The 24,432-nt window shown below is 40.5% G+C and overlaps 1 protein-coding gene across 4 annotated transcripts in view; it reads right to left on the bottom strand.

The window, feature by feature from the left end:
• The window catches only part of map4k2 (mitogen-activated protein kinase kinase kinase kinase 2), a 55,485-nt gene that overhangs the window by 26,570 nt on the left and 4,483 nt on the right, over window positions 1-24,432 (bottom strand). For all 4 annotated transcript variants that reach the window (XM_019350132.2, XM_019350135.2, XM_005463386.4 and 1 more), the window contains exons 2-12: window positions 7,766-7,823; window positions 6,657-6,747; window positions 6,273-6,337; window positions 5,402-5,457; window positions 4,454-4,501; window positions 4,321-4,363; window positions 4,154-4,226; window positions 3,256-3,387; window positions 3,071-3,133; window positions 2,882-2,963; window positions 1,646-1,762 (exon numbers count right to left, since the gene is read on the bottom strand). In XM_019350132.2, the coding sequence (XP_019205677.1) occupies window positions 1,646-1,762; window positions 2,882-2,963; window positions 3,071-3,133; window positions 3,256-3,387; window positions 4,154-4,226; window positions 4,321-4,363; window positions 4,454-4,501; window positions 5,402-5,457; window positions 6,273-6,337; window positions 6,657-6,747; window positions 7,766-7,823 (828 nt within the window). The remainder of the gene's footprint in view (window positions 1-1,645; window positions 1,763-2,881; window positions 2,964-3,070; window positions 3,134-3,255; window positions 3,388-4,153; window positions 4,227-4,320; window positions 4,364-4,453; window positions 4,502-5,401; window positions 5,458-6,272; window positions 6,338-6,656; window positions 6,748-7,765; window positions 7,824-24,432) is intronic.

Raw genomic sequence — 24,432 nt, 5'->3', positions numbered from 1 at the left:
CTTCCCAGGAGGGTGGCACGGATGCCCCTCCGGTGGTCCTCCTTGGGCTCTCACACTCTGGGGCCTCTGGATGTCTGGAGCCTGGATCTCCTCCATGCCTGCTTCATGCCCTGGGGGACGGGGCTATGGGCCTCCACACCCTCTAGCAGACCGTTACATGGGGAAACCTTTTGTATACAAGTGCGTTGATCCACACAGGTGTGCACACGGGTGTTCACTGTTCGTAGACAAACTACACCTTTCTTAGCTGCTACTTCAAAGCACATTGTGCGCTGTCTGTCCTGCGTGCTGCACAACAACTTTCAATATTTAGTATTTACTGCTGTTCACACTTAGCTAGATTAACGTGATGGTGTTGTGTTTAGTATGTTGCTTTGTTTTTGTTTGGGTTTTTTTGCTTGTCTTCTCTTCTTTTTCTCTCAACAGGTGATCCAGGAGATTTTTTTTTTCTCTTTCTCTTTGTAAGTGCCCTTTCTCACTGTCCCTTTTCCCTTCTGTTTTTCTTTTCCTTCCTCTTTCTTTCTCCCTTTCCTATCCCCCCGTCATGTCTGTCCCATCTGTAACAACTGAAAATAAAATAAATAATAACAACAAAGTTTGATCAAATGGACCAATACGGCAATGCCATGATGATCCATTTGGCAAAATAAATCCATTTGGTATCCTTGTTGGTCTTCAGACAACAATTCTGACGGCTTAAGAACCAAATGGGACAGACAAAAAAAAAAAAAAAAAAAAAAAAGTGCAGATTTTCAGTCCCCATCTTCAGAGGCCCACAGTGACTGTTTGGAATTCTTGGATGAAGTTGAAACTAAATGCAGGTTTCCTCCCTCCAATGCTCTGTCAGCCCTTTACTGCAGCCACATTCTGCTGCTGCTTTGCTGCTCACTCTCTACGTGTAGTTTTGTTTTCAGTCACTGACAAGCACGCTCTGTGGGGCTGATATCAGGTGACTGACTTGACCATTAGAAATCTTTCCTGTTTTTTTTTTTACTTCGAGAATTCTTGGGTTTAGCAGTTTGCTCGGTGTTATTATGTGCACTGTGAAGCTCTGTCTGGTTAGTTTTGCAGCGTGTGCACTTCTGAATTCATCCAGCAGTCACATCATCAATAAACTCAACTGCAACCGATCTCCTTCCCTATACTTTCATCTTCTCATTATTCTGGTACAAGTTCACCTTGGTTTCCAGACTGGACATGCTCCAAAGGTGTTTTCAGACAAAGTCTAATCTGGCCTTCATGTTCCTGAGTGTAACCAGTGGATTGCATCTTGTTGTAAACTCTGTATTTCCATTCGTGAAGGCTTCTCTTGAAAACAATGTTAAGACGACCTCTTCGATAGTGTTCTTGCAGAGGGTAGGTTTCCTTTTACCAAAGTACCAGATTGTTGATTTCCAGTGAAGGGAACCCAAATGCTCCATGTTGAAAACTCCAGATATTTAATCTGTTTAACTCATTGTGAAATAGTGTGGAAACACGTGTTCAATCACTTTTAAGCATCTGAACTGGAACACTATGTTTAAAAATGACACTAACCCTAAACAGGTAACATCTTGATAACATCTTGATTGTTTGGTTTCAAATCCACAGTGTACAAAATCAAATGTACTTATCCAGTGAGTTTAGCTACGCTGTGAGAACTGACCTCCAGCTCAATGTCATCCATGGTGTTTGTGTGGGGAGCGTGGAGCTCGGGGTTGTTGGCCATGTCCAGCAGCTCAATGATCAAGTTACGGGTCAACAGCTGTGTCACAAACGAATGCTAAAGAAAGAAGACACACACCTTAAACGGGAAATGATGGCGCTAATCCCAGGTCTCTCCTTCGCTTTGTTTTTGTCTTACAGTACAAAGAAAATAAAGTTTCGTATGTCTGATGTGCAGCAACAAGTGAAAGAGAGCAGCATTTTACAGAACACTGGCTCTGCCCTTTGACCACTGCAAACCTGCGGGCGACTTTTGATACATTTCAGAAATCTCTTGGCACACGTACACTTATTTGAAATTCTAATAAAGCCTGAAGCCCTAGAGTCCATATTCAAACTCTTCATGGCCGTAACATTGACACTGTTAATTGTTACAAATAGTTAAGATTGCTAGACTCACTGAGAAACACGTGGAAAATCAAAGACTAAGATTAAAGCCTAAGACATTATGTTTCTGTGTGCAAGTAATGTAACAATGTAACAAATGCAAACATGCAAATAATTGGGAAAATGGGAAATGGGAACATTTAAAAAATGAAATTTTCATAAATCTGTCCACATCTGTATTATTTCTAAACCTATGATGCAGTCCAATTAAAAAAGCAGGACGTATGCGACTGTGTATGAAAGAAATTAAAGACATAACACAAATGGTATGAGCATGTTTGCAGGTGAATGTTGTAAAAAGTACTTTGGTAACAGGTGACAGCAGCCAGTCTCATTGCAAAACATGCTACATAGAAAAACCTCAATTAGCTATAAATGTCATTTTGGGGTACTGTGGCCATACAGCAAGAAGGTCCTGGGCTCAGATCAGCTGGGCAGCTGTGGCCTTTCTGGCTCTGGGTACTCCAGCTTCCTTCCTGTAAGGGTGCAGCCCACCTCCCATTCCCCACAGCCCTTAACTGGATGGAGATGGACAGAACTATAACTGCACCAGCAGAGCAAGCAACCCACGTACTGAGGACTCGGATGTTTTTGATGGTACATTATTTGATATCTGTTTACGCTGATTTGAGAGCTCTGTAATATTTGTAGCAAAATGTGACATTTAGGTTTTGTGTAATATCGCATGTTCATCAGCATGTGAAATTTTACTGAATAGCTCCCAGTATAAACTGTACAAATGCAATGCAATCATTTCCAGTCGTTCTAACTTTTTTAGTGACAAACTAACCTGCAGCAGTGTCTCAGCTGAGGGCCGCTTACGAGTGCTTTTAATGAGAGCCATCTTCACAAAGCTATGGAAGCTAGCAGACCTGCAGACAGAGGAAGACAAAGATACACGTATCAGCAATGAAAAAGACACTGATCAGATCACAGGTGCTTATGCACTTTAATTTCAGACCATCAGCAGCACATTTACCACTTGGATTTATCCTTAAGTTTTGGAGGCTGGAAGCTGCTCTTGGACATCAGCATCAGTGCTCTGAAAAACATTATTAGAGACGTCACTGGACTGGAAAATGTCCAAGCAGCAACCACCCAGAGTCTGCCAAGTCTGTCTGTGTCCAACTGTTTGTCCAGTCCCCTTTGTTTGTGCTGACTCACCTCATTGGGTGCAGGTCAAACATGGGCGGCTGCAGCTCTGCCAGCTCGATGGCAGTGATGCCGACGGCCCAGATATCACACAGGTGATTATAGCCACCCTTCTTCTCCACCGCAGCAACCTCTGGAGCCATCCTGCTCAGAAAGGAAGAGATAGTTGGCCGTATTCACAAACAGGTCTATTCTGTTTTACATCCAATGATAAATCTGTGAAACATCAATATTTGAAGATGGCAGCTGACTGCGAGCGGTCTGTGGCTTTGTTAGAAACCTGATCTTTGAAGTGATCGGGTATCGTTGCAATAATTGTAGTCTCTTTAGTTTAGCAGTGCAGTTCTTCACCTAAAGATAAATATGTTTACCCATATAGAGAAAGACAGGTCGTGTGTTTTTTAATCACTTTATTGTAAATCGAACTAGAACAAATTTGTCCTTTGCACATTTTTTTTCATGGACTCTGGTTTAGTAGACTGACAGACATAGACATGCCATAAAAGTACGAGCTCATCCCAGCAGACACAGACGGGACTGATGCTCCGCCTCCATCCTGTGGCTGCTGATGCAAGCCCGCTCTTATGAGGATCGATTTGTCTGGTTAATTCTGATAACGTATGAGGTTAAAAACACTAACCTTAAATAGGCTGATATATTGAACTGAGGCTATAAAACAGACCTGAATTCAGCTGAAGTGAAAGCAGAACACTTGACTGATATTGTTACACAAAAGCACAACAGATGAACCTACAGCTGAGCATAAAGACAAAGAGCGCTGGCAGCATACAAGCTCACAGTGATAGCAGCACTGTAGAAAAACAGAGAGGTCTGTGTCACCATCGACAGACAGACACTGTTTGCTCAGGGTTTGGTAAGGTTTGGGTTAGTGGTGATGTATTCATCTTACCAGTAAGGAGTTCCAATAAAGGACTTCCTCTTGGCCACAGAGGCACTGATCTCTGCTGCGATCCCAAAATCAGCTGGACACAGAGGAGAGACGCAGGGTCACAGTGCAGCTAAAATCCAACATCGTGCTTACCTAAGCCTACATGAGTACTGCAAATCACCACTGACCCAGTTTCACATCTCCACGCTCGGTCAAAAGGATATTGGCTCCCTGCAAAGACAATACACACAGATCCAAGCTTGTTCACAAGATCCACAGTCTGAGCGTCACTATTAAACAGTAACAACTAAACAGCTGTACCTTTATGTCCCTGTGCATTTTGCCAGTTTCGTGCAAGTGATACAGGCCCTGGAAAAGATGGAAATCAGCTGATTACTGTGAGAATGTATTTAATTACTGCTTAAGTCATGGTTTACAACACTGAGCTGGGAAGAGGTGTAGCCAGGAAGATCTGTTAGAGAGAGAAAACATACAGCTGAACTGACTGACTAACATTAGTAATTTGTAACATAGGATCAGACTGACATTGAGGTATTGAACATTAATAAACTATGACACTGTGTAATTCTCTTCATCTAGTCTTGTATGAATCAGAAACAATATCTCTATGTTTCCTTAGTTTGATTTTTGTAACCTTTATGTGCTTTGAATGCAGACTAGTACACTGATCGTGAACAACACTGGTGAAAGTTTTGGCAGCACTTTTTCTGGTGTTTTTTGCTGTCAGTCTGCAAAGCTGATCATCCAACAAAAGCTTTGAGTGGGCAGAAGGTCACAGTCTACGAAAACACAGTGTGCCGTATGGCTGCTGTGGCTCAAGAGGTCAGATGGGTTTTCCAGCACCACCAGAATGTTGGCAGCTCCTCCCACCTGCGTATCCACTCGTCCCTGGTAAAGACACTGAACTGCATCCTATGCATTCATTGCGGTGTGCGTGTGTGTGTGTGATTGTTTAAAAGGAATTAAAGGGATAAAATGAATTGCACTGTGAGTACAACTGTATATAGGTGAAAGTGGCTTGTAGCAGAAAGCACTCAGTTAGTTAGAAAAGAGCTATATCAGGACCAGACCATTTATCATGTTCTACTGCAGAGGCAGCTTCAGAACATCTACAGTGCACTTAGTGGTCTGGCACGACTGAAGCTGCTCTGAAGCTGGGAAAAAACACATGACTCATTGTGTCAGCAGGGTGTCTGTAAAGACTTTGCAGTGCAACAGTAACAAGCTTCCTGGACTGAAAAGCCTTACCTGGAGAGTTTCCCTGCACACAAATGCTATCTGCTTCTCCTTCAGTGGGCCCGTCACTGTGGAAAAGAGTCTGATTAACAGCTGTGAGACATGAGAGTAAGAGTGGAACTGGCTGTCAGGGATCATTGTGCCTACTTCCACATCTGCTTTGCACCAACTATTCAAATGACTGAGCGTCAAAGTGGTAGTTACAGTTGGACATGCAGGGAAATACTTCAGCTGTCTCACTCAGACTCATCGGGTGGAAACAGTACTCATACAGTTATGTTTACACAGCTCCGCTATGGTCTTATTCATCCTTATTGGCTCATTTGGAAAGTGCAAAGACAGAAAGAAATGGAACATATAGCTTTAGTTTTTGATTTTAGATTTTTAGTTGTTTCTTGCTTTGCAGTGCCTAAAAATAATTCCTGGTCCTGGAAAGGAAACATTTCCTCTTATTCCTCTCTTTGAGTAGTTCACCACTTATATGTTAGGCTAGCAGTCTTTGTTTTTTTAATACATATTTCTTGGTTCACAGAAGGACAAACTAAAATCTAATTAAATAATTAGCAGTCATAAAGTTCCCTTAATGACAATCCTTTTTCGTATCCAGTCCAGGTGAGGTGCATACTGGAAAGTCACCCAGTCAATCACAGGCCCTCATTACTAACAATGGACGACACTAATTTAATCACATGCTTATTGTCATTACCAGTGTCATACACGTGAATTCGGCTGATCGAGGACAAACTGCTGACTTTACTTGTTAAGTGCAATAAAAACATGCACAAAAATGCTCGTTTGCACTGTGACTGCTCCCAGTCAAAGTTTTATGAGGACAGTAGATGCGTCGTGTTCTGACATGAATTTTAGATGTGTGTGATTTTACCATGGTAGATATCCTGCAGGGAGCCTCCACCGCAGTACTCCATGCAGATCCACAGCTTGGTGTTTCTAAAGAGAGACACTCAGCTTTTATTTGACATGTGTGACATGTGTGCTGCTCTTCTGTGGCTGAACAGCTTTGCAGGCATTGGTTAAGAACAAGTACTGCATTTAAGAAGGAAGCAGACAGGCCTTAATATAGTGAAGTCAATGCATTTACTCCCACAAGCACACAGTATCATGAACTGGTGGGCCAACAATGTAACTAAGCAGTAGAAGGAGTGGGAGAGGAATTCAGCAGCAGCGCGTGCAGGATAAAAGTCAAATTCCACATATTTCAGTCCACCAACAATCCGAGGAATTCCACACATCAGAAAACACCCAGCACCTGTGGTAGCTCCCAAAGTAGGCCACGATGTTTTTGTGCTTGCACTCCTTCATCATGGTAATCTCCTGCTGGATGGGGGTGATGTCATCACCTGAGCACACAGACAGCACAGCGAGGGTTTACTGACTCATGACAGCTAACTTCACACAGTTACAGAACAGCAAAGCTAGACAACTGGGAGAACTGGGAGCTTCTCCATGGAGCAAGGGATATAGCGAATCTGGGAAATTCTTTTAGTGGAAAAAAGAAAATACTGCACACCCACGTGGTGCTCAGTGTTATCAGCTGTGTTAGATACAATGAAATCAGTTCTGGTTTTTCCAACAACTCAAATGGCTGTATTAGTTACTTATTCAAGGATACACTTTTTCTATTTCTAAGCTAGAAAAGGACTCAGTCCGTTCCTTATATCATTCCAGTATAACCCGTATACTGGACAATATATACGGGACAAATCCAAAAGAAACTCTTTGTAGTGCAAAACATGTTCCTTTAAAAAGATTTCAATGAAAGCAAAGCGAGGACATAGATTCAGAAAACAGCTGAATATCTATAGGCTGTCAATATGAACAATGGCACTAACAAACACTTACACATCGCTCCATACAGCATTATCACTTTGACTCTTTCTATATATTAACAGTACACAGCAGGCTTCTAATAATCGTAGTTATCGGGCTTTGGGTCACGTTTTCACCCATAAATTCTGAAGTTGACCTTTGACTTTGGTGGATGTAAAAGAATTTGAATGGACTGTAAACATGACCCCACTCTCACTCACACTTCATCTATAATAAAGAAATAAATATTACTGATATTAGCATAGCGGTGATAGGAGGGCCCAGCCACGCCTCTGTGATCACGAGCAATAACATCACAGTTAGCAACAAGTTAGCAACATGTGTGACAAAGCAATTTATTAAGCTATTGCTTGGTTGCTTAATCCTATTGCTGCTGTGCTGTAAACTGTAAAACAGCTGATGTGACCTTGAGTAATATTATTTGCAAGTTTCACTGAAACTGACCAATACTGTGAGCTGTGGACAGCTAATGGACACCTTAGTGTGCACTTCCTGTGAGCACATGCTGTGTTTGGGCTTTTAACACACCTGAGTCGAGCTTGACAATCTTGATAGCTGCCAGTTCAGACGTCCGGATGTTGCGAGCCTGAAAGGAAAGCAAAATCGTCTTTATAATAAATAACATATAAGATAAAAGTACACGCAGGTAACTGTACCCAAAAGAAGCACGGTGGCCCATTTGGCCAAAAAGCTGGGCTGTAACACAAACTTGGAGTAATCTGGACGCTGCAGTAACAGACAGCACACTCATACACAGAGTCAAACACATCCTTCAGTGGGCTTCAGCAGAGATGGAACAATATCCAGAGTACATCTTTAAGTGGTTAACTGCTTCATTCTGCAGTGAAAAGACTGTTTCACATTCCTAAATGTGGGCAGTGATGAAGGCATATGGGATGCCTGATAGTTTTATTAGAATGGTTCAGTTTCTATATAAAATGTTCATGTTGCAAATAAAAGTAAACTGAGCGAATCTTTTAATATGTCCTGTGAAGGGAAGCAGAGATTTAAAAGCTGCCCTGTGTGTCCTCGCTATTAGTCCTTTGTGAAAAAAAAATCATTAATATCATAACTTAAAGGATATGATCTAAATGACTCATATAGAGTGACAGCCATGGCTTATGCCGATGACATCACAGTCATAATCAAGAATCAAAAAGAGGAAGAACTCAAACAATATGAGTTAGCATCAGGAGCTAAACTACAGACAAAACAGACAGTGTGTGGATCGGCCATGTCTGCAGTAAATATGCAGGTAAAGGACAAGAAGTCAAAGTCTTGGGAATTGGGATTAGTGGGAAGGCTGTTGGCTTCTGAACTGGTTCAAGAAGGAATGTGAAAACAAAGCAGTAGTTCTGAAATGGGAAAATGTAAAATCCAAATGACAAAGCATTTTTAAAATAGTTAAAATCCATATCAAGATGATTGTTTCCACTACAGCAGAAAGTCATGATGGTTCTTAATAAATTATGTGTAAAACTGATATGGGGGACAAACCGTGAGGTAACAAAAAGGTACTTAGTGTCCAAAAGCAAAGCGAATGGCAGCTTGGATGTGGCTGATCTTAGTATCACTTAAAATCCTTTTTATTCTCTTCAAATATTTTTATTGTGAAGCACAAATAACAATCACAAATTGCCCCATAGGATGACATTGCTTCCTTTTTATAGTTTTGTCATCAAGAAAAGGGGAAAAACAAACCAGAACAACAAAAACAAGAAAAAACAAAACAAAACCGAGACAGTGGAAAGTACCAAAAAGGGCGGTCAAAACAACAACAAAACAAACAAACAAACAAACAGAAACAACAACAACAACAACAAAAACCCCTCCTCCCTACACCCTTCCCTTATCCCAGAGTGCTGTCAGCTTATTTTAACCAATGGTGAAGTCCACATAGTAGCTCTTATTTGTTCATCGTTTCCAGGTGCTCAATGAGTGGCCTCCAAATCTGATCGAAGTCCTCCAGTTTGTCGTTTATAAAGTAGCGGATCCTTTCCAGATGAAGAGTATCTGTCAGTACTGAAATCCAGGCTTTCAAGGAGGGCACTTCTTTTCCCTTCCATAGCAGGAGAATCAGTGTCTTTGCACACATAAGGCCAGAGGACAGGAGGGAAATCTGTGTGCACTTAGGTTTTTTAGATTGTTCCGATAGTCCAATAAGAATCAAAATGGAGTCAGGGTCTAACTGCACATCAAAAAGTTTGGAAAAAAAAGAAAAAACTGAAGCCCAAAAACTTTGTAATTTAGTACACATTACAAAACTGAAGCAGATCAGCTTCTGCACATTGACATTTATCACAGATGGGTGACGTTTCAGGAAATATCGATGTAATCTTGTCTTCGAGTAGTGCAATCTGTGCAAAATTTTAAACTGAATTAACCTATGTCGGGCGTCGATAGAGCAGGAATTAACATAACGTAGCCCTTTAGTCTAGATATCATTAGGAATTTCTGACTCCAATTCCTTTTCCCAAGCTGATTTTATTTTACCTGTATCCTTCTGCAGAGTGACTGTAAAATCCTTTTTATTAAATGTGTTGGGAAACACTTTGGGTTAGGGGCAATGAGGCCGTTTGGTCCACATTGAAAGGAGAGGTCGGTCTGGTGTCCCCGATTATACACTCCATTTTAGAGATGTTACTGAGCTACTGGAAACACCTAACATAAACTGGAATCATGTATGCACAAAGCAAATTTATAGTATAATTAATGAAAACAATAATGGGGGTTGTAATGTCACGCTCACTCATCCAGGTAAGGAAATCCCCAAAGGCTGATTCTGGTCATCTGGAAGTTTTCAGTGGGAGAAACATTTCATCACTCATCCATCCAGACACAGAAGAGCCACCTCGTCAGGCCAGGACTCTGCAGTCTATTTACACCTACAGGCCAGTGGACCCGCTTTCAATGATGAGGATGTACACATCCTGGACAGGGAGGAACGCTGGTTTGAGGGCGGAGTCAAGGAGGCCATTTACGTGAAAAGGGAAAGACCATCTCTGAATCGAGGAGGGGGCCTAAGGGTACATCTGTCACCATCTTACAATGCTGTGATTGCAGCCATTCCCCAAACTCTCTGTGAATGGTACGGCTTTTGGTGTACAGCTCAGCCACCACCATTGATCAGTGGTTGTTGATCAATGGTTGATTGATTGATTGATTGATTGAATCTTTATTTTGAACATGTTAAAAAAGTACAACAACATAGAATTCAAAGAGACAAATAAACAAAGCAAAACAAAAGGAAAACGAGCAACCACAACTACAAATAACTTTCATGTTCAAAAAGGAGCAGGAAGAAGCATAAGCTTATTTAATCCCACCCCTTTTCCACTATGTAGTAATGAATAGACTACAGAAATACCTCCTTGCAATTACATTATATGTTATGTGTATTTTTTTTTTTATTAATTTATATATATATATATATATATATATATATATATATATATATATATATATATATATACATATATATCTATGTTTCTATCTATCCATACCTACGTATATACACATACACACATATACACATTTTCAATAACCCCAGTAACACCTCAAAGGATACACAACCTACAGATATATATACCCATACCAACATACCCGTGCACCCGCGCACACATGAAAATATTGGACAAGAACACCCTATCAACTCTCTACCTCCTCCCTGTACCCTGTAAAAACCATATCCTTAAACCGCTTTTTAAACTGCACCATGCTCGGACATTGCTTCATATCTTTACTTAGTCTGTTCCACAGCTTCACTCCACACACAGAGATGCAAAAACTTTTTAATGTTGTGCGGATATAAGGATGTTTTAAAATTAATTCCCCCCTCAAATTGTATCCCCGTTCCCTTTTAGAAAACAGTTTTAGAATATTGTCAGGAAGCAGGTTATTTATTGCTCTATACATAATTTGTGCAGTGAGAAAATGAACCAGATCTGTGAATTTTAGACTTTTTGATTTTAAGAATAGTGGATTTGTATGATCTCTGTAACCAGTTTTATGGATTATCCTTATGGCCCTTTTTTGTAATATAAAGATTGATGATAGCGAACATTTGTAAGTATTGCCCCAAACCTCTGCACAGTAATGCAAATACGGTGCAATCAGGGAACAATAGAGAATGTGGAGTGATTTGTGGTCCAGAATGTGTTTTACTTTACTCAAGATTGAAACACTTCTTGAAATTTTGTTATGTATATGATTTATATGAGACTTCCAGTTTAATTTATCATCTATAATCACACCAAGAAACTTATGTTCAAGTACTCTTTCAATTTCCACACCATCTATATGAATCTGCGCTTGTGCATTTCTAAGGGAATTCCCAAATAAGATTATTTTAGTTTTACTTAGATTTAGAGATAGTTTGTTCCTGTTAAACCATTTTTTAATTTTGCACATTTCTGAAGTAACTGTATCCAGCAGTTCCTTTAGATTCCCCCCAGAACAAAAAATATTTGTGTCATCTGCAAATAATACTAATTTTAATATATCAGATACCTTACAAATATCATTTATATAAATAATAAATAATTTTGGACCCAGTACAGAGCCTTGTGGAACACCACAAGCAATGTCCAAGCATGATGAGGAATGGACACCCAGCTTCACAAATTGTTTCCTATCACTTAAATAATTTTTCACCCAGTGCAGTACAACCCCCCTGATCCCGTACCGTTCTAGTTTATTAATTAATATGTCATGATTGATTGTGTCGAATGCTTTCTTGAGATCCAGAAATAGTCCAGCTGCATACTGTTTCTGATCTATAGCATTTGTAATCTCCTCAATTGATTCGATTAATGCCAGAGATGTTGATCTTTTTGATCTGAATCCATATTGACTGTCAGAGAGTAATTTATATTTATCTAAGAATTTGTCTAATCGTTTATTAAACAGGTTTTCTAGGATTTTGGAGAATTGTGGTAGTATAGAAACTGGCCTGTAATTTGTGAAGTGGTGTCTATCCCCAGTTTTATACAGCGGCACAACTTTAGCTATTTTCATTTTGTTTGGAACTTTTCCAGTCTGAAATGTTAAGTTGCAAATATATGTTAGAGGTCCTACAATTCCTTCAATGACCTTCTTGATGATTATCATGTCAATATCATTACAATCAGTAGATGTTTTATATTTACACATGTATACAGTGTCAATTATTTCTTTTTCCTCCACTGCTGTGAGGAACATTGAGTTAGGGTTCCTATCAATCAGGCTTTCACTACAGTCTACTGATGGCAGTGACTCAGGAATTTGTTCTGCCAGATTTGGTCCAATATTTACAAAATAATGATTAAAGCTGTTGACCACATCAGCACTGTTTTCCATAATATTGCCGTTGTCAATAAAATATTGAGGATAACTTTGTTGTCCAGAATTATTTTTAATGATACCGTTTAAAACATCCCATATTCCCTTCATATTATGTTTATTGTTGTTCAATGTTTTACTATAATACTCCTTTCTACATACACGAATAATATTGGTCAACTTATTTTTGTATTTTTTATATTTATTTTCAGCATCTTTTGTTCTTTGTTTTAGGAATTCCCTATAGAGTGTATTTTTCTTTTTACATGCATTTTGTAAACCCTTAGTGATCCATGGTCTATCTGAATATTTGTGCTTTCTGTTGTATTTTATTGTTGGACAGTTTTTATCGTACAATTCCATGAATATTTTTAAGAATATGCCATATGCAATATCAATATCAGTTTCTTTGTACACATTGTCCCAGTCCTGATTTAATAGATCGTTCTTAAGTGCATTCATAGTTTCTTCTGTCCTTACACGTCTGTATCTCAGTTGTTCCTCATGCTGATTTCTCTTATAATTAGTGTTATAAACTGCAAAAACTGGTAGGTGATCACTGATGTCATTAATTAATAATCCGCTCACAATGTTGTTTTCCATATTGTTAGTGAAAATATTGTCAAGTAAGGTGGCACAATGTGGTGTAATTCTGCTAGGCCTGGTTATTTTAGGATGTAAACTCAAACTGTACATAGTGTTTAGAAATTCGTTGGTCATTTTATGCTTTTTCGGATTCAACAGGTCAATATTAAAATCACCACAGATGAACATAACTTTTTGATTAGTTTTAGAGAATATTTCTTCTATGAAGTCATTAAATACTTGAATACTAGAGCCAGGTGTTCTATATATACAGCTAATTATTACATTTTTCTCTTTTTCCTTATAAATTTCAATTGTTATACATTCTAATAAATTATCAATCGCAGTTGTCATACTTTCCACCACCTTGTAATTTAGGTTTTTATCCACATACACAGCCACCCCCCCTCCACTTTTGTTCCTTCTATTTACAAAATTCACATCATATCCCTCCAGTCCAAAGTCCATTCCTTTCTCAGCATTGATCCATGTTTCAGAAATGGCAATGATTCCAAATGGATTTGTCAACTCATTTAGATATTCCTTTATATTGTTGAAGTTGGCATACAGACTTCTGCTATTAAAATGGATTATTGATAATTTATTTTCCGTGTTGATGGTGTGTTTAAACTGTTCATCAGTGAAGTAGCAGCAGTTATTGCTGATATTGTAGAAGAAATTATTTTCCAGGTCTATATCCTTTTCTAAGTCTAGAACATTATGGTCTGTGTATCAAAATGTTCTCAGTTCCAGATTATCATAAACAGAATTCCAATGAGTTATATTGATATTGTTGCCGGATGCAGATGAAGTTCTTTTAGACTGTGCCATGTGTTGTGTTGTGTGTCACGTCACGTGTGTATTCATACCTCCAGTGTAAGTTGAACCTCAGTATTTGTCCAGCTCCTCCATATTTCTGATGACCAACACTTTGGCTTGTTCCGGTGTTCCATTGAGTTTAATGAATACTTTACAGTTGGTGGTCCATGTATTTTGAATTTTTCCCTGTTTCTTCAAGTAACGTGCTTTCCTGGCAATGTCCGCATTTCTTTTTGTCAGATGTTCATTCATGAAGACATCGGATCCTTTCAGTTTCTTCCCTTGTTTTAACAGTGCTGTTTTGTGTTTTCTGTTAGCAAATCTCACAATGATGGCTGGTTTGTCACTGTCATTTTTTCGGGGTAGAGGATGGCAAGCCTCAATGTTGTTATAATCCACTTCCACACCTTTGGACCGTAGAAAGGTAACCACTTGAAGCTCCGTGGAGTTGACATCTTCCTCTCCTGGCCCTCCTACATTGTCAGCGGCGACCGCCCGGGCGTATGACCGGGGTTTGATGCGAAGCCCCGTGATGATGACATCGTTTATCCGGGTGTACTGCTCCAAATCCGCCACTCTGTTCTCCAGGTACGCCAGCCGCCGATCCTTCTCGGCGTTCTGGATGCGGAGAGCCTTAACTTCCTCGACCAGGTCCAGGATGGCTTTCATCTGCAGTTTGACAGCAGAAATCTCCTCTGTCATAAACTCCAGCGACTTCTTAATATCGTCGCCTTCCTCGGCTGACAGAACTTTTTTCGGGCCCATGCTGAGAGACGCTCTTGTAGCGTTGCCGTGACGACCCGCTAGCTAGTTTGACACTAGCGTCCTTCGTCTAAAATATTCCAGGAGCGATGATTTTAAATTAAGCAATGTTCACCGAGGTTTGTACTCATGTGCTACTCACTGGTTCTGGTCAATAACAATTTGTATATTAATGATGAAGGAACTGACCTCCCAGCCCATTGTTCCTTCAGTGGTGCTGGCTTCAGTCATTGTGCAAATGTGCTGTTTATAATGTTTGAAACCTGCAGTCAGCTGAGACTGAAGGAGTCACCTGGATGATGACGAAACGTTTCTCCCACTGAGATGAACAGAATCAACGTTTTGGGAATAACGGAGGTTTAATACAGTATAAATATAAATGTTTTAAATATATGAATGTTTTTCGATGGACTTTAATAAATGTTCTGTATGTGTTTTTATGTAAACTGACATCATTTTCTTCAATAAATGCTTTTTTTTAAAAGAAAGAAAAAGACGTGATGAAAATACGAGGTCTGTAACAGCTGTCAGACACACTCCTAGAGAAATACTTTGTTTTTGCTCTAAGTACATCGAAAGACAGCTAGAGTCAATCCTTTTTCCATTTTCATTAAGCTTTTTTAATACACCTGTCTGAGTTCTCTGGTGGCATTGTTCAACCTAGGCTGAGCATCAGGTTTGACAGACAGACATGAAAAGGGAATCTCAAATAACACAGACACGTGTCAGAGAGATTAACATCACAGATTTCAGTGTCACAGAGCGTCAGGACAGCAGACAGCACAAGATCCAGAGTGTGTCCACAGTTGTGTTTTGGGTCTATAAGATTTAAAAACTCATTAGTCAGCAGTGTATTAAAGGAGCAAATGTGAATATTAAATTCCCCTAGGATTAAAACACTGTCATATCTCGGCACAATTCCTGACAAGAATTGAGTCTCAAATAAAATCCTTATTGTATTTAAGTGGTCAATAAACCAGTCCATACAGCACAGGATGGACAGTTTGACAGATGCCATGAGAGCTGGATGCTGAGATGCTGAGCCACAGGTGTGGGCCACAGGTGAGTCGGTTCCAGGGGTCACCAAGAGATGAACACTTTAAGGTCCGTGGAAAGTTTGTTCAGAAGAATGTGGGGATCAGTCATCGGAGACGCAGCCATGCAGTTTGAACCCAGTCGGCACTGCTCTACAACAGTGGCTCTGATGCTTAGGACAGACTGGAAGTCTTAAACCAGGAGAGTGGAAACAATTTTTAAGAAAACAGATGTCAATAAAGCAATCACAAACAGAACTGGTAAGCCACACACACCGGCTCTCACCATCTCTCACCATCTCTCACCATCCAGCAGATATCAAGAAATCCTCACATTAGCTGGAATAAGCTGACTGATGATGGCTGTAGTGATAGATGTAGCTTTACTGAGTGATGAAGAAAGAACACGAGAACCTCGAGAAATACCAAGAGCTGAGAGAGAAATTCAAGAAGATGTGGAGGGTGAAGGCAACAATGGTCCCTGTGGTAATCAGAGCACTCGGGGCAAAGACCCCCAAGCTGAGCGAGTGCCTCCAGCAGATCCCAGAAACATCCCAGATCTCTGTCCACGCAGTCCTCAGACCAGCAAAGATACTGCGCAGGACACTCAAGCTCTCGGGCCTCTAGTAGAGGAAGTGCAGCCAATACTGATACTCCTACTATGTTATAATTACACTTAACCAACATAAAAATTTCCTTTTAACAGACCTTCAGCACAACCAAGCAAGAGATTAATAATAACTAATGATTAAATGCACAGTGGGGTATAAACACATAATTAGTAAAAAGGTGTGTGAGGAAAAAACAGAAGCCTAGATCTATTACAGTGAATTTAAGGGAGGATTCAGGGTTACCTGATCCAGCTCTCACTATATGCTTTATAAAAAACAAACATTTTAAGCCCAATATTGAACGTTTTGTGGTTTTGAAAGCCTGAGGTGGATTCTCACAGCCGGTGTCAAGCTGCTCCGAACACCAGACGAGGTGTCTGTTTGGCAAATCCAAACTAGGAGCTTATTCCACAGAAGAGGGACCTGAAAGCAACTCTCTGCCTTCCATTCTACTTTTAAATAAGAGGTCTATTGGAGTGATATGGTACTACGAGATATATATTGTAAGGTAGATCCTACAATAATACATACAGAGAAAAACCCAACAATCATATGACCCCCTATGAGCAAGCACTTTGGCGACAGTGGGAAGGACAAACTCCCTTTTAACAGGAAGAAACCTCCGGCAGAACCAGGCTCAGGGAGGGGCGGGGCCATCTGCTGTGATTGGTTGGGGTGAGAGAAGGAAGACAGGATAAAGACATGCTGTGGAAGAGAGACAGAGATTAATAACAGGTGTGATTCAGTGCAGATAGGTCTATTAACACATAGTGAGTGAAGAAGAAACACCCAATGCATCATGGGAATCCCCCAGCAGCCTACACCTATTGCAGCATAACTAAGGGAGGATTCAGGGTCACCTGGTCCAGCCCTAACTATATGCTTTAGCAAAAGGAAAGTTTTAAGCCTAATCTTGAAAGTAGAGATAGTGTCTGTCTCCTGAATCCAAACTGGAAGCTGGTTCCACAGAAGAGGGGCCTGAAAACTGAAGGCTCTGCCTCCCATTCTACTTTTAAATACTTTAAGAACAACAAGTAAGCCTGCAGTGCGAGAGCGAAGTGCTCTAATAGGGTGATATGGTACTACAAGGTCATTAAGATAAGATGGGGCCTGATTATTTAAGACCTTGTATGTGAGGAGCAGGATTTTGAATTCTGGATTTAACAGGAAGCCAATGAAGGGAAGCCAATACAGGAGAAATCTGCTCTCTCTTTCTAGTCCCTGTCAGGACTCTTGCTGCAGCATTTTGGATTAACTGAAGGCTTTTCAGGGAGTTTTTAGGACATCCTGATAATAATGAATTACAGTAGTCCAGCCTGGAAGTAATAAATGCATGAACTAGAATAGGTGAGAATAAGGAAGGGAACTTGTATGTTATAACTTTGTTTTTCTAAAACCAACAACGACACAAGCACGAGTGGCCCACAGACAAGCTGTGCCACATACTTTTGCACTGCCTCCGTTTGACCACATAGCTCTCTGCACCAGATGGGCAGTCCCTCGTCTGCCTGCAGACTACAAATATGCCATCTCTGCAGGACCACAAGTCAACTTTTCTCCTCTCTCTGCCCATTTGTCAAAGTCGGGCAGTATTTCACAAAAGACTCACACCTCTGCTCTTGTGACCCTCACTGTCCTACATGATGTGCCAGATAATGGGCACTCTTCAACAGATGCACCTCGTTCTCAAATGAAAAAAGTGTCAATGAGAGATTAACTTGAGAAGGAGATGTACATCTAGTGTCAACCCACAGAGCAGGCAGAAATATAGTAGCGTCGTATGCGTCATATGCGTACCAGCGCTGTGGCAGAAAGCGCTTTTGTGGTTTTGACAGCCTGGGTGAGATGCATTCAGCTGGCATAAAGCTGCTCTGTACACCAAACCAGACATACTGTGTTGTGCACAACAAAGATAAATGATCCCACGTTATTTAACACAGAACCAACAGAAGCCAAACTATTAAAAGTGGTTCACGGTTACGAAACTACTGAGGTCCCAGGTGGTGGTAGTCACAGCTTTATCACAATGATATATATTAACATTTTTATTTTATTTTATTATACATCTATTGCAACAAAATATGTCAATGTTATTATTTATGTGATGCATTCTGTATTTTGGATTCCTGGGTGCAAAACACTCAATACTCTTCTTTTTCTGCTCCATGACTATGCAAAGGTCCCACTTTGTGATGCTTGGAGGCACCAAGTATCACAACCTTAGTGAAGACACAGTGTATACACACACACACACACACACACACACACACACACACACACGGAAAAAATTCACCTTCTTAAAGTGTACTTTGAACGTAAACGGTCTCCATTTCTGGTTTGTGTCGGACTTTTTGATTCCATGAGCAGCACACATGCTAACTGCTGTTACTCATCCTGACTGGTTAAATCCTGATTCCCCACAAGCTCCTCAGGTTTTGGCGCAACCAAGCTGAGTATGCACATGAGTCAACACATAAGCACAGCTCAGAAAGGCATTAAAAATAACACCAGAGCACCAAAGCATCCACTCCGGGTTGAGAGAGCAGTACACCAAGAGCAGACTGACTAACCTGAGCAGCACCTGGACGACAACAAAGCCTCAAGTTTCAATTTATTTATACATCGACAAATCACAACAGCAGTTGTCAGTTAATGCAGCTCAATGCCCCACACATGGATGTGCTTGGCACTGTACAACGCTAATAACATACATTAGGAACTCAGTGAGACTGTTGAAGGGAGCACTGGAGGCGTGAACTGCAAGGCAATTCCACGTGTCACCATCAAGTGCAGAGTACACCAAGATGATGCACTGCCCCCACTGGATCTGACATATTCAGACTGTATAAGTGTGGCCAAATGGTGGGAAAGTGAGGTGGAGTGGCTAGAAGGCATGTTAGCATACATCCAGGACAGCTACACGTACCAGGGTATTCCACAGACCAACGGAAACCATGAGGATTCAAGAAGGTCAGCCACAGCCAAAACCTCCAGAAGGTGCTGAAAACCCATCTCAACTGTAGGAATAGAATCCAGGCTATCATTACCAGTAATGAGACACTCAGCTGGAATAACAAGCTGGCCACAGGAGTGCACAGATGCCACTGATGTCAAGACATGAAAACTCCTCACAGTCCACCCACAGTCCCGACGCTGTTCAAGCAACAGAAAGAGGGAAGGTGGGATTGGAGAGCGTCAGAGCTACAATCTAGAAGGAAACACAGTCTATCCACAAATATACACTAGAACCCAGAAACGTGACCTTTATTTATGACCAAAACTGCACCCACACTCTACAGAGAGGTGAAGGCTAAAGCTGAGGATAGTTTGATTACATCAGAAAGGGTTACATTAAACTGCAACGTGTGGACATCACAGGCTGTGGATTCATAAATCACAGTAAGAGCTCATTATCTCACAGAGGACTGGTCACCACTGTCTCACACCCAAAATGCCAGTAATAACAAAGTAGTCAACATACATTTGTTTTCAGTTAGATTGGAGTGAAAACAGTTCGGTTTGTCAGGTGCATGTTGCATTTATGACGCGTTTTAACGCCAGCTGGTCAGCATGTGTCGGTCTGCTTGACACCCTCATGTTGCAGCAATAAAAATGGTGCCAGTGAAAGGAATCGACTGAGACCTTCAGTTCAGTTACTGACCAAACAGATATACCTTTGGGGACATCATCTACTAGACTGTAATGACTGGGGGCGCTGTGGTTCAGGAGATGTTTACTAATCAGAACTTGGCTGGTTTGATCCCTGCACACCAAATGATACTTGGAAAGATACTGACCCCAGCCTGCCCCTGATTTATCTGTGCGAATGCTGAAAAACATTAAACGTCACACAGGGTTGTGTAATAATTAAATACAATATCAACAGAGAACCATGTTAAAGCAGAATAAACTAAAATACATAAAAATAAAATAAAAAAACATCAATAACAAAATGTCTGTGAAGGTTAGTGATAGTTCGTAGGTCACACGAGCCACACCTGCTTACACACCTTGGCTCATGTGATTAGGTAGAGGATCAATAGGGGGTCCACGACCCTTTTGGGGACACTCCCAAAGGGCTTAAATCTGGGACTCTCCACCCGTCGCTCTTAGAACTGAAGAAGCTTCTCGGATGAGACGTGAAACATCTTCAGGAAGTTCAGACGCTTTTCTTTCCAAGCTCATCAATAACACATGAATGTCAGCAGATCTGATTAAACAGAAAAGTGTCTTTTAAAAGACTCCACAGACTCGGTTAAACTTAGCAGGAGTGGTAAGCTGTTCCAGACCCTTGGTGTCTGGGAATTTTCCATCGGGATTCTGCGTTTTCCTGTATCCGCCCTCGTAGGTGGAGTTTCTGGTGTCTCACCTGAAATCCGTCGGTGGATAATAAGCAGAGGGATTCTTCAAACTACTCTCCTCCAGTTTGTCAGCTACATTCTGGTGGTAACCAGGCCTTCATGTTCCTCATGCCTCTAGTTCTCCACCACTTTTTCAAATCTACTGGATGCTGGTCACGCCTGCAAATATTGTGTTTGCAGGTATACATAGTGAACTGTTTTAAGAACCAGTTGGACCCTCAAACACGTACTGGCCCTTGGTCCATTTTAGTATGAACTGGCCGGAAAATGGACCCAACAGATCCAATGCAGACTGCAACTGCTAAACAAGGATCTGGACTCTTTCACTGCCTCATTGTAAGAATGGAGAAGTTCTTTAAGATATTGTATATGGACAATCAAACTCGCAGTCGACTGATAGGCTTTAATAAACATCAGCTCTCGATAAATGAAATATTCAAGTGCGTTGGCTGTCTCTCATAGTCCAAAGACATCCACACATTTTAGGTTATTCTAACTCACTCATAGTTGTGAAATAGATAAATTACTTAAAGGGTACAGAATTCTGCACTGTATAAACGTACATAAACATGTACAAAATAAATAAATGTATTTAAATTGTAGTCTAAAGTGCATTGAGTGGTCAGTAAGACAAGAAAACTGTTACATAAATGCTCATTCAGTCCATTTTCACTGATTTCCTTAATAAACTCCTGGTTGGAGCTCTGCCTCCTGCCTGCTCCACTGACCGACATACATACCTGGGCAAATATCCAACAGCTCAATATGTTATCTTGAAGTTGAATGGTTTCTAATGATTGCAAACTACACTCTACACTGAGTTTACTCACTTCTTTAACACTGTCCACAGGATAGACAAATATTCTCACAGACAGCTGCTAGTTAAAGTAGATTAGATATATATATATATATATATATATATATATATATATATATATATATATTCAGCTTCCTCATGTCTGCCTGAGTACATCAGTCATCACTAGCCACTCACTCCGATGATGTCACATGGACACAATTTCATTCTGGCCATCCACAACAAACAAGGTAGCGTTAATGGGATAAGCACTTTGGCTCAACACAACCTGTGGCCCGCCTCTATTCACTTCCTGTTTTCTTTCCTGTTCCACCGCAGAGCTTCCTGTGACTGCACTGATAGTAACATCTCTGGCAGGCTTTTCATGCAGCCAGGCATGAAATAACACCCAGTCTGGGTTACGTACAAACGGTGGTGGAAGAGGAAGCGTCACGGCACTTTGATCAGGCACCCACATGACCTGTGACGATGCTGTGTTTTGCTAAACTCTAGTATGTAGTGTGCCATTTCCCACTGAATGCAAATGTTAAAGTGGAGCATGTGTGGCCTGTCACACTAACATGTTTCACCAAACAATGAAACTGGAAACCTTTGAGTCAAGAAACCAGGTGAATTTGAGCTTAAATTTACTAAAAAGTGAGATATTAAAGTCAGATTTTTAGCTTTGCATTCTAACACGTTTGAACCGGGACTTAAAAGGCTCTGAAACTCACTTTGTGGAAATAGTTTCTCACAGTTTCAGCTTACAATTTGCAGATTGACGCGCTACCTCAGCTTTGCATTTTCACATTTCTGATCCTGGTGTAGCACGAACGAGCAGAAAGTGGAAAAAAGCAGCAGTTAAAACCCACACGCACTGATCTGATCACATGGCTGCTAACAGCGAGACAGCCAATCGGGTTTAAGACATTTAACTTGAACCTTGTATTTGTCACGTACAGAATTAGAGAGAAATGCTAAAAGCTAACTGACAGCTACTGACGGCACGCTGTATCAGTGATGGGTTCAGACCAACCTGTGATACTGTAACAACAGCTCAACACAAAACTGTAAGACAAGCACTTTAATAAAAATGAGATCATTTTGGTTCATGTAAATGATACAAGACTTTTCAGCAGTCTGACAGAAAAATGCTAAATTTAAACTTTGCGATCAAATTAATCTGAAACAAAAATTTTAAATGTATAAAAAAAGCATTTATGCTACAAATTCAGAAGCATTCTCCATCTGATTGGCTGTGCTCTGTTAGAGATGTACACTTTGAATAACAGTAATGTTCTGACACAGTCACATGTGCAGAGCCCTCGCCCTTGACTCACAGCTCCACCAATCCTGTAATAGTTGTGGGAGATGAAAACGGGCTATTGTCCAGTGTGTTGCTCACACAGGCTGCAAAATGTCCAAATGTTACTGTCAAATATGCTGCAGAATGTCAGCTTTGGTTTCAGATGAGATCAGCTGTCACTGACAGTGTTAGGCCCCTTTTGTTTTTACTGCTGCATTAAAAGAAAGTGGGAATAGCAAATATAAGAAATATGAAAGTATTGCATCCACGTAAACTTCTGCTCCACTAAAGAGGTACTGAGAATAAAATATCTTGTTCCGTCCTTTAATTCTGCTGTGATCTGAAAGTGCTGTAACTCAATTTAAGGACATATTTCCTCCACTGTTATCTTTTTTTAATGCCTGAGCAGCTACCTGAAGTCTGCTCCCACAGAAGTCGATGGTCTGTTAATAAATTTACATCGTCACTGCACACGACTCTGGATACTGTAACTCCTCTGAAAACTCAAGTCTTAAATCAGAAGTACTTGACACCCTGTTATAACTCTCACACGTGCACCTTAAAGCAGATAACCCGTAAGCTGACATCATCATCAGTGAGCACGGGAGAATAGTTTGCTGCTTTAAGAAAAAGCCCTACGTCTTACCACTCATCACTGAGCCAACCATCCCTTTAACGTTAACTAGTAATGACTTCATGAACTTTTTCACAAATAAAATTTTAATCATTAGAGAAAAAATTATTCAAAGCCATCCCATAGATGAAACATTCAGTATAACAACTTTAACACCTGGTGACATTTCCTATCAATCTTCTGTTTACTTCAATTATTTATTCCCCTAAACCATCAACGGGTCCTTTAGACCCTACTCCTACAAGACTGCTGAAAGACGTTACACCAAAAATTCTTGAAAGAGTAGCTGTCAAAAAGTTAACTGATCATTTGCAGAGGTTTATTTAAATGTCAGTTTCAGTCAGGATTCAGAATAGTGAAGGTTACAAATGATTTTCTTATGGCCTCTGACAGTGGACTCATCTCTGTTAGACCTCAGTGCAGTGTTCCATACTGCTGACCATAATATTTAACTTACTGCATGCTGTAGCTGGTTTGTATCATATCTATCTAAATGTTTATGTAAATGGAGAGTCCATAAACAATTAGAGGTTAATGATGGAGTTCCACAGGGTTTAGTGCTAGGACCAATTCTGTTTACATCATACATGCTTCCCTTAGGCAGTATCATCAGAAGGCATAGCATACATTTTCATTGCTATTCAGATGATATCTACTCCTATCAATCTATCAAGCCAGATAACAAACACCAATTAGTTAAACTGCATGAATGTCTTATAAACACAAAGATCTGGATCAGCTCTAATTTCCTGCTACTAAATTCAGATAAAGCTGAAGTTATTGGACTTGGCCCTAAAAGGCCCTAACAGTAACACAACGTGTCTTTCAGTGTGCATATAAAACAAATATGTAGGACTGCTTTCTGCCATTTGCACAGTGTCTCTAAAATTAGAAATATCCTGTCTCAGATTGATGCTGAAAAACTAGCTGATGCATCCGTTACTTCCAGGCTGGACTACTGTAATTCA

Source organism: Oreochromis niloticus, linkage group LG3, assembly GCF_001858045.2.
Source record: "Oreochromis niloticus isolate F11D_XX linkage group LG3, O_niloticus_UMD_NMBU, whole genome shotgun sequence".
NCBI classification, from domain to species: Eukaryota; Metazoa; Chordata; class Actinopteri; order Cichliformes; family Cichlidae; genus Oreochromis; species Oreochromis niloticus.
The sequence above is the reverse complement of the archived record's forward strand: the minus strand, read 5'-3'. Positions and strand labels throughout refer to the sequence as shown.